Source organism: Sminthopsis crassicaudata, chromosome 1, assembly GCF_048593235.1.
Source record: "Sminthopsis crassicaudata isolate SCR6 chromosome 1, ASM4859323v1, whole genome shotgun sequence".
Lineage (NCBI taxonomy): Eukaryota > Metazoa > Chordata > Mammalia > Dasyuromorphia > Dasyuridae > Sminthopsis > Sminthopsis crassicaudata.
Window position 1 is genome coordinate 6,031,759 of NC_133617.1, and position 11,364 is coordinate 6,043,122.

Below are 11,364 nucleotides of genomic sequence, written 5' to 3' on the forward strand. Positions count from 1 at the left end.
TTATATGCCATAAGCTGTGCTGCCAAAAACCACCTAAAAGCTAAAGGAATTATATTATTTTGAATTTTTTACTATTTCTCAAAATCATAGCAATGTTACTGATACTAACAATATCAAAGTCAACTCCAGGGTCTTTTTACTCATTTAGAACAATAATTAATTTCTTTTCATAAGTACACAAGTAGCAACCCTTAAACCAGCAAAACATATTTACTTATATATGTTTTGTCATTTATGAATGAATTAAATTCAACAATATTGAAAAAGAACTACAGCTTATGCTTTATTTATTAAGAAAAGCTTTCTTTTCATTACTACTCTTACAGCCTCTTTTATCTGCTTATTCCGTAGACTGTATATGATAGGGTTAAGTAAGGGTGGTATTATAGAATAGAATATTGAAAGGATTATATCTTTAATGGACCCAGAACCTGAAGGTGGTTGTAGATGTACATAACAAATTGAAATAAGGAACAAGGAAACCACAATGATATGAGGGATACAAGTAGAGAAGGCTTTTCTTTGGTCTTCTTTCACTGGAAATCTAAGCACTGTAGAAAATATGCTAATATAAGATGCAGTGATGAAGGCAAAGCAGCCAGCCCCAATCACCAGAGCAGAAACAAGTAAAGATACCACATTGTTGAATATCTCTGAGCAAGAGAGCTTGAGTAGAGAGGGGATGTCACAAAAGAATTTGTGAATCACATTGGAATTGCAGAAAGACAACTGAAATGTGTAGCCAGTATGGAAGCCTGCATACAAAAGGCCAGTGAACAAGCAGGTTAAGGTCATCTGCATACAGGCACGAGGGTTCATGATCAATGGATAGAGAAGTGGTTGGCATATGGCAACATAGCGATCACGGGCCATGACAGTGAGCAAAGTAAACTCAACATATGCTATGAAAATCACCAGAAATATTTGAGTTGCACATCCAGTAACTGAAATAACCCTGTTGTTCACCAGGGAGTTGATGGACGCTGTTGGAACAGTTATTGATATGAAGCAGATATCCACCATGGATAGATTCCTAATGAAAAAGTACATGGGGGTGTGGAGTCTCCTGTCAATGGTGGTGATGATGACAATGAGGAGATTTCCCATCAGGCCTGCTGAGTAAATGAGAAAGAAAAGCAAAGAATACAAGATCTGCAGCTCTCTGGTCTCAGAAAACTCCATAAGGAGAAATTCAGTCACAGAAGTGGTCAAGTTAGACATTTTCTAAGTCTTTCATCTACTGTGTGACCTAAGATGAAAAAGAGAAATGAATCAGTCCACAAATCAGACTGGAAGAAATCATTCCATTTTTACCATTACTGCACAAGACCTTGACAAGCAGCAAAACCCCTCAAATGTATTAACTATATGATCCTGAGCAAATCAGATTATCTCTAAAGAAAATTTTCTAAAGTTCTTGTGGGATATGAAGATCTATACTGGTAAAGGAAATTCCTATACCTGAGAATACTATCTATCAAAATTTTATTTTACTTTTAATATTTACTATAGTCATTGATTATTGTCTCATAAACCTCACTTATTCCACTGATCCACTATTCTGTTTCTTAGCCAGTACCAAATAGTTTTGATGAATATTGTTTTATAATACAGTTTCAAGTCTGGTTCAGATAGGCTACTGTTGTTTGCATTTTTCATTAATTCCCTTGAAATTCTAGACGTTTTGTCCTTCCAGATAAATTTTGTTATTATTTTTTCTAGCTCTGTAGAACAATTTGTTGACAGTTTTATTTATATATCACGAATAAGCATGTTAATTTAGGTAGAAATGCCATTTTTATTATATTAGCACAACCTACCATGAGCACTTGATATTCTTCCACTTCGTTAGATCTAAATTTATTTGTGTGGAAAGTGTCTTGAAATTGTCTTCAGATAGTTCCTGTCTTTGTTTTGTCAGGTAGAATTCCTAAATATTTTATATTATTAATAGTTATTTTGTTTAAAAATAATAGCCTTCTATTTTCAAAATATATGCAAAGATAATTTTCAATAATCATTCTTGCAAAACAATGTGTTTTAAATTTTTCTCTCTCCTTTCCCTCATCCCATCTTCTAGACAGCAGGTAATCCAATATATATATTTTAAATGTTATCTACAGTTATTTTAAATTTCTCTTTCTATCTCTTGCTGCTGAACTTCGTTGGTAAATGCAGATGATTCTGTAGGTTTATTTTATATCCCACAACTTTACTAAAGTTGTGAATTGTTTGTAGTAGTATTTAGTTGATTCTCTAGGATTCTCTAAGTATATCTTCATATCATTTGCAAAGAGTGATAATTTGGTTTCCTCCTCTATTCTAATTCCTTTAACTTCTTTTTCTTTTTTTATTGATAAAACTAAGAATTCTAGTACAATATTGAATAGTAGTGGTAATATTGTGCAACTTTATTTTGCTCTTGATTTTTTTGGGAATGCTTCTAGTTCATCCCCATCACATGCTAGCTGATGGTTAGCTGCCAAATGTAATGGTATTACTTATCAATTTAAGGAAAACTCTATTTATTCTAAAGATCTCTAGTGTTTCTAATATGAATGGCTATTGCATTTTGTCAATTTTTTCTGCATCCATATGATTTCTGTTAATTTGATTATTGTTATAGTCAATCATGGTAATAGTTTTCTTTATATTGAACCAGCTATAAATTTCTGGTGTAAACCCTCCTTAGTCATAGTGTATTAAAATGGTGATAAGTTGTAGTATTCTCTTTGCTACTTTTTTTTTTATTTAAGGTTTTTTGCAGTGATATTCATTAGGGAAATTGATTTGTAATTTATTTTCCTTCTCTGTTTTGGCCTTTTCTAGTTTAGTCATCACCATTATCTGTGTCATACATGCAATTTCCCTTATTTTTCTAATAGTTTGTACAGTTTTGGAAGCAACAGTTCTTTAAGTGTTTGATAGATTTCAGTTATAAGTCCATCTGACCCTAGAGATTTTTTATTAAGAAGTTAATAACTTGTTCTTTTTCTTTTTTAAAAATGGAACTATTTAAGAAATGTATTTATTCCTGTCAATCTGAGAAATATATATATTTTTGTAAATATTCATTTATTTCATTTAGATTATTAGATCTATAATTGACAGTTGAGCAAAACAGCTCATAATTATTGTGATAATTTCCTCTATATTGCAGGAAAGTTCTCTCTTTTCATTTTTTGTTATTAGTGATTTGTTTTATTTTGTTTCCTTTTTCTATTCAAATTAACTAAAGGTTTTTTTTTTTCTATTTTGCTGGGTTTTTTCATACAACCAATTCAATTTTGTTCATTACTTCAATAGTATTCTTGCTTTCAATTTTATTAATCTCGCCTTTTATTTTCAGAATTTTGAATTAGGTAATTGATGGGAAGATTTTAATTTCTTCTTTTTTTAGGTTTTTAGTTGTATGCCCAATTCATTCACCTTCTCTTTCTCTATTTTATTCATGTAAGCATCTAGAGATACAAAATTTCCCCTAAGAACTGCTTTGGCTGCAGCCCATAAATGTTAGTATATTATGTCATTATTGTCATTCTCTTGGATGAAATTATCCATTGTTTCTATTCTTTGTTGTTTCACCAGTTCAATTAGGATTAAATTATTAATTTACCAATTAACTGTTGATCTAGTTCCCCCCAGCCCTTTATTACATGCAATTTTTACTGCAACATGATTTGAAAAGGATGCATTTGATTATTTCAGCCTTCCTATATTTGACTGTGAGGATTTTGTGCCCTTATACATGATAAATTTAGTGTAGGATCCGTGTATCACTGAGGAGAAAGTACAAATCTTTCTGTCCCCCCTCAATTTTCACCAAAAAAAAATTAATACTTAAGTAGGAAGAGCAATCTTATCAAGGACCCTATATTACCTTCTTTTTTTCTATAATGCAATAATTATCTGTGAGTGAATACATCAATACAGATGATCAGACCTAGGTTAGAAGCAAACAATGGAAATGATTTATTTTTTTAAGCCCTCTGAGATGTTGTCTTACTCTCTCTTTATATTTCCTTTCTGTGGTCACTTCATCTTTATTAATAGCTGTGAACAGCTTAGAAGAAAAATTCAGAGATTTAAAAGGACATAGTTTCAAAAATATTGGGATTTTTGTCAGTGGATTAAGGAATCTTAATCTTTCATCTTACCCTTTATCCATTCTTCTACTGAATGATAGAAGGAATTGCATGTAGGTGAAAGACATATGCAATGATGCAATTTCTCTATTCAGGAGCAAAGTCTGCTGACTTGGTCTGCCATAATCTTAGCTCCTGTGAATTTCGCCATAGCTGGTCATGGGTTCTCCTAATCTTATCACTTTGTTATTCATCCATCCTGAGGCATCAGACAAGCAAAATCTATGATCATTCAGCTCCATTATTTTCTCATATGAATTGACATCCAAGGAAGCACACTTTCCTGATACTCTATCCCTCTTTCTCTTATGCCCATTACTTCCCTAAAATATTCTTTCAAGGTCAAAGAAGCAGGACTTTAGGACAAATGATAGGCAGATATCTCTTGGCCATTGATCATGCTTAATAACAATTTTTTTGTCTTTTTTAGTTAGTATTTTGTTTTTCTACTAGTTCCATATAAATCTAATTTTTAACATTCATTTTTAAGTCTATGTGTTCCACCTCACTCTCCCATTGAGATCACAAGCAATTCACTGCATATTATGCATATGTTACATGTAAAACATTTGCATAATACTCATACTGAGAAAAAAACATAGCTCGACCCCAAAAATATCAAGGAAAATTGGGCAAAAAAGAAAAAAAAGAATGTTTGAGCATGCATCCAAACACAGGAGTTCTTTCCCTGAATTTACATAGCATTTTCATCATAAATACTTCATAATTATTTTGATCATTTTATTGCTAATAATGCTTTTGCCATTCAAAGCTTTTTATATTCCAATAATGCTATTACTTTGTGTACTATACATGTTACTTTGCATCAGCTCGTGCATGTGTTTGTAGGTTTTTCTGAGAGCTTCCTGCTCATGCTTCATAATAACCTTTTTAGAGCAGCAGCAATGTCCTGCTGATACAGGAGTTACATTTCTATTATGTTGAATATATATATATATATATATAAAATTTGTTTCTTTTTCAGTTATACACTGTCTCACTTCCCTCATGTTCTGTCATTCCTTGAAAAAATGAGAAAATCCTAGTATATATGTGTATATTCACTTAAAATGGTACTAATGTATTTTAAAAAACCCATGGGAACTCTGGCTTTCTATATAACCATGCTGTCCAATTGTGCTTGATTTTGTGTATAACATTGATAATTCAAAAGAATGAACCTTAAACACTGTTTTGTTAAAAAAATATATATATATATGCACTAACCTATTTGTTCCCATTCTATTCAGGAAGACATGTTATCTGTTGCTGGACAGAATCAGAGAGCTATCTTCAGGAACCTGGTAGCCAAGTAAATGAGAGTGCAAGGGAATAATTTTATAGGCTTAAATATATAAGATTCACAAATGTTTAAGGGAGGTTAGAGAAATGGATACTTTCTGAGTTTGAAGGTGCAAGATATTTTCAAGTGATAAAGGCTAAGTTCTCTAATTTTCTTTCTTATGTGTCTATTTCAAAATTTGAAACTAACTCAAGAAAAAATTGAAATCTCTCTGTTCAGCATGTGAAGTATTAAAATTTGAAAATATTAATAGCTGCAGAAATGTATTGTCTTTTTTCCTGCATTTATTCCTCTTTAGCATTGCTAGAATAAATCATATGCAGCAGGGGTGACGGAAGTCAATGTTTTTACCAGAGTGATTATTTCATTCAATGATGAAAGCTTTTTTACTCAATATGTGAAATGACACTGGCTTTGGAATCAGTAGACCTGGGTTCATATTTGAGTTGTCACTTCCAGATGTGCAACCTTGAATATGTCACTTTTCTTTCTGGTGTGTTTTCATTGTGGTTGTTATTGTATGTATAAATGTGAACAGTTTTTTGTTTTTTAATTAGGTGCTTTTCCCCAAAAGTACAGTATTATTTATCTATCTTCTAAATCAAGAAGGGTAGAATACATGATATTTCAAAGTTCATTTACAAAACAATATGATAAATTTACAAATATATGTTAAAAGTCACCAAACTTCTTAGTTTAGATTAGTTTAAAGATTATTGTTGAACTTTTCAGAGAAATGAGTAATTAAGAAAAGGTAAAAATTTTGAAATATTGATGACCAATTCTTCATTCATTAAGCTGCCTTCCTCCAAAATTTAGTGACAAGCATTGTAATAACTGACAAGTTTAATAATTATATCCAATCTGTTGCAAAAGTCTCTTGATTTCACATTTACAATGTCCCTTAAATATATCCCCTCCCTTTTTCCAGCCATCTTTTTGATACAAGCCCTTATCACCTCAAGTGTAGACTACTAAAATAGCTTGCTGGTGGGTTTATCTGTCTCAGATCTCTTTTCACTCCAATCTATACTCCATTTAGCCGCCAAAGTGATTTGTCAAAACTACAAGTTCAAGCATGTCAACGCTCCTACTCCCCACTTAATAAACTATAGTGGTTCTGTTACTAATAGGATCAACTATATAATCCTATGGCATTCAAAGCTCTTCATGACTTAAATATGCCCCCTTTTTTCTAGTCTGTATTTTATAATATTCACACAATATGAAACTGGCCTCCTGACTTTTCCCAGAGCATGACATACCATCCTGACTTAAGGAAATGTCTCTGATTTCTCCCATGCCTGGAAGGCTGTTCCCTCCTCATCTCTATTTCCTGATTTTCTTCCACCCCCCAAACAACCCCCACCTTCCACTGGAAAAGTTTTTTAATTCTTATCAATTCTTGTGCCTTCCCTCTCACTTACTCACTTATCCTACATATAGCTTGTTTGACACATACTTGTTTACCTGTTGTCTCTTCACATAGATAATAAGGTCCTTGAGAGAAGAACTGCCTTTTGTCTTTCTGGGTGTTTTTGTTATCCATAAAATGACATCAATGGAGTGGATGATTACTATGATCTACTCTAGTTCTGAATCTGCAAAACAAACCCATACACTCACACAGTCATGCGAATATGAACTGTCTGGATCACTTTATCAGAGACCTGAGGTTTTTTACTGTTTTTTTGTTTTGTTTTTTTTTTGCTATTCTGTAGACTAAGTCATTTAATTCTCATCACACTTCCTCTTACATTTCCTTTTCCCAAGATATGGCTTCCCTTTGCCAGGAAGAAATGAATGCAGAAGAAGATTTAAAAAGAAAGTAGGGAAAGAAAGAGAGAAGGAAAGAAGGAGGAATGTAGAAAGGAATTAAGGAAGGCAGGAAAGAAAGGATGAAGGAAGGAAGGAACAAAGAAAAGGAAGGGAAAAGGGGATGGAAAAAGAAAAAAAGGTAGAAATGGAGGGGGGAAAGGGTTTTATTCAATTTTTTAATCTTACCTGAATAAGGCAACAAGACACTTTGTAGTTAACTTCTTCAATCTGAGCTGCTCAAAAAATGATATTACTGAATCCCTATGCAATGGAAAAGATTCCATAATTCCTCCACTTCAGGCTGGATTGGCAGAAAATCATAAAGTTATCATAATTCTATTCTTCTTGATTGGGAAACATTTCTCCACCATTTCCCCATCATATTTGTAGTTGAAATTGGAAAGCGTGTTTGATGGAATGGCCCTATAGGCCAATTTCCCCTTTGTTAAATATTTCTTGCATTTCCCTAGAGACAGTGTCCTTGCTCTTCTGCCAAATACAGAGGGGCAGAGACAATTGCACTGATTATCAAAGAAAAGGCACAAAATAAAGTCCTTTTCAGGAGCACTGGTTGTGGTTTAAGAAATATTAATAAATGTGCATGTGTATGTATACTTAATATGGTGGTAGGAGAAGTCATCATCTCTCAGGTTTCCTCAATAGTTCTAGATAGCTCTAGATAAGCCCTCTTTACATATTCCTCAAAGGCAGAAAAAAAGAGATCCCAGTGTCTTTAGAAGTTGTTTGACTTATTAGCTCAGATTTTACATACTATAACTATGGAACTAGTTTGATTAATATATCAGCAATAGAACTTCACAAATTTTGCATAACATGTTTTAAAATATATTTTACCTTTCATCATATTCACTTCCAAATAATTATTTACCATATGTTTGCATTTTTATGAGGGAAACTAGTGTGAAAAATATACCAATAACAGTTCTGAATCATGTGAAACCCACAGCTCCCTATCATTCTAAGAAGAATGTAAGATGTCCTAACTTATTTATATTGTGCTCTCCTCTCTTATTGTTATCTTCTTTTATATTTGTCATTGGATCTTATATAAATATATTTTCTCACGGTAACATAAAAGTTTTCCCATTTTTATGAGAGAAAAGGTTATGAATATTCCCATATCTGTGATACCTTCATTTCTATTATTGATTTATTTGAGAGATATACCCATGAATATCTTTCAACATTAAAAGTTACATACAATTAAATCGGTGATTTTTCTTGAAAATTCTAAATTAATTTCTAAAAAGTTGGTTAGATTTTTGCCCACCAAAGATGGATAAAACTCTCTGTGTACCCCTAGTGTTAACAATATTGAGTTTTATCAGCTTATATTGACCATCACTGATTTCATGTCCCTTTTCAAATCCATATTGTATGTATGTCTGATAATAGGTAGTCACTTAAAGTCTTAGTGCCCTTAAAAGCTCTATAAAAGTATAAGTGATAGACAAGGGACTGATAAACAATCAAAGAGTAATTTCCATATGCCAGAAATCCTTTAATCAGTGAAATCATAGGTACATTCCTAATCCCTATCCTTGTTTTGAACAACTCTCTCAATTTTTAAAATGTGTTGTGATACTTGATATTATGTTTTATATAATTTTTCACATAAATATTAATTGGTGGCATGAAATGCATTTTATATCCCCTAATTTTAAATGAATAATAATTATAAAATATCAGGAAGACTGTTCTTTTCTGGGTTATACTTGCTTGATTTTCATCTTGGGTGGGGGTGGATAATTTCTTGACTTTCTAGCTTCCTCTCAATCTCAAACTCCCTACTCCCCAAAGAAAGAAAAAAAAAATCAATTCTTGGGAAAAATAAGTAGGGCCAGGAAAAGCAAAAATTTTGGATGACACAAAAACTTATATCTCTTTTGCAACTTGGGTTCATCACCCTTCAGTAGAAGGGAGTATCATGCACATCCATCACTGTTCTCTGGAAATATAATTGATCATTCCTTTGATAATAGTTCTTAAGTTTTCAAAAAAATTTTTAAGTGATCAAGGCAAAGCAGCCAGCCCCAATCACCAGCACAGAGGCAAGTAAAGATCCCACATTGTAGAATGTATCTGAACAAGAGAGCTTCAGTAGAGAGGGGATGTCACAGAAGAACTGGTGGATCACATTGGAATTGCAGAAAGACAATTGGAATGTCAAACCAGTATGGAGACCTGCATACAAAAGACCAGTGAGCAGGCAGGTTAAGGTCATCTGCATGCAGGCACGAGGGTTCATGATCATTGGGTAGAGAAGTGGGTGGCAGATGGCAACATAGCGATCACGGGCCATGACAGTGAGCAAAGTATACTCAACATAGGCCATCCAGACTAGCAGAAATATCTGAGTTGCACAGCCAGTAACTGAAATAATTCTGTTGTTTACCAGAGCATTAATGGATGCTGGGGGAACAGTTATTGATATGAAGCAGGCATCCACAATGGACAGATTTCTAATGAAAAAGTACATGGGGGTGTGCAGTCTCCTGTCCATGGTGGTGATGATGACAATGAGGAGATTTCCCATCAGGCCTGCTGAGTAAACGAGAAAGAAAAGCAAAGAATATAAGATCTGCAGCTCTCTGGTGTCAGAAAACTCCATAAGAAGAAATTCAGTCGTGGAGATGGTCAAGTTAGACATTTTCTGACTCTTATCAGCTGAATGTCCTAGGGTGCCAAAGAGAAATCAATCAGTTTTTCAATTATCACTTATTAAGGACACAATATTTGAAGAAATTATCCCATGCTTATCCTTACTGCTTAAGACCTTGACAGGCAGCAAGGCCCCTTGCATGAACTGAGTGATCCTGAACAAATCAGGATACCTCTAAAGATAATTTGTGGTGTGCCAGGGAGTAAGAATCCAGTTCAGGATCTGATACTTACAGTAGCTTAGCTCACCAACTTCTCTTTTCTATATACAATAGCAGAGACAGACTTATTGATATATTGATAAGAAACCAGGGACTGAAGCAAAATGAAAACTCAGCTTTAAAATAGAGCAAAGTCATATCTTTGAACTTAGGACAGGAAAAGCAGCCCAGGAGGAGACTAAAGGCATTTGGGAGAAAGGTACTTGAGTTCATTGGTATGATAATTTTACTCAGATGTGGATCACAACTATTTACATCTCTGTTGGAGCAGCTAAAATTCCAGGCTTAGTTGTTTGCATCTGAGTAGATTGAGTTTGTTAGAAAAGATACAGGAACATCAAAGAGTGTATTTTATATTATATATATATATATATGTATATACATATATATATATATATCTGTCTCTATGATTAATAAATTTGAAAAGTTCATAATGAATTCTCTCCACCTGGCCCCTGCAATAAACACAAACATATCCCTATTGGAGCAGGACTTCAACAATAATTCTTTGAAATTTTTGTGGAAGTTGAAGATCTGTACTGGTAAAAGAAGTTTCTGCACCTGGAAATTCCATCTATTAAAAAATGTAATACTTAACAACAAAAAGTAATCCTACCAAGGACCCTATATTAACTTTTTTTTTTTTTTTTTTTTTTTTTTACTGTAGTGCTGTAATGTTCTCGAAACTGTAATCATTCTCTTGGAGCAGATCTTTTGGGGAGCTTCTGGGAGCAACCTTAGTTTCAGTTCAGTTTAATAATCCCAAATGCAGCCAGGAGTTAAAGTCCAAATCCTTTATTATCTCTTCCAAAATCTTATCTCCTTCACTTGGGGCTCAGCTAACTTTCTAGAGGCCTTCCAGATCTTGGCTCTAGTTCTTTGTCTCTTCCAGCTTCAGCCTCCAGCCAGCACAAAGCTGGAAAATGGAATGAATCTTGACTCTGCCTCCAAGAGTGGGATTGTGGGTTTCTGTGGGCTTGTGAATCTACTGGAAGGAAGTCAATCCTCTTTGTGAATCTCCCAAAGTCCCTCCTGGCCCTGAGAGTTTCTTGCTTATATGCTGCACACCAATCATGTCATCATTAGGAAACCATTATTTGTTGTAGGATTAAATCAATGCTAAATTAGATTTAACCATTGTCTCCTCAGTACATTGTTTCAAGTTCCGGCCCCTAACATCTCCTTATAGGAGGAT

General features: G+C 33.6%; 2 protein-coding genes across 2 annotated transcripts; both read right to left on the bottom strand.

Annotated features, from left to right (window-relative positions):
- Window positions 1–276: 276 nt before the first annotated feature.
- LOC141551708 (olfactory receptor 14C36-like) lies at window positions 277–1,221 on the bottom strand. Its single transcript, XM_074283658.1, has one exon. It carries the CDS (start codon window positions 1,219–1,221, stop codon window positions 277–279), a length of 945 nt encoding a protein of 314 aa, XP_074139759.1.
- An 8,071-nt stretch (window positions 1,222–9,292) lies between these two features.
- On the bottom strand, window positions 9,293–9,937 carry LOC141551718 (olfactory receptor 14C36-like). Its single transcript, XM_074283670.1, has one exon. It carries the CDS (start codon window positions 9,935–9,937, stop codon window positions 9,293–9,295), a length of 645 nt encoding a protein of 214 aa, XP_074139771.1.
- Window positions 9,938–11,364: the final 1,427 nt, after the last annotated feature.

Excerpts from the sequence above, each read along its gene's own strand:
- LOC141551708 (XM_074283658.1), bottom strand. The coding sequence starts at position 1,221 with ATGTCTAACTTGACCACTTCTGTGACTGAATTTCTCCTTATGGAGTTT.
- LOC141551718 (XM_074283670.1), bottom strand. The coding sequence starts at position 9,937 with ATGTCTAACTTGACCATCTCCACGACTGAATTTCTTCTTATGGAGTTT.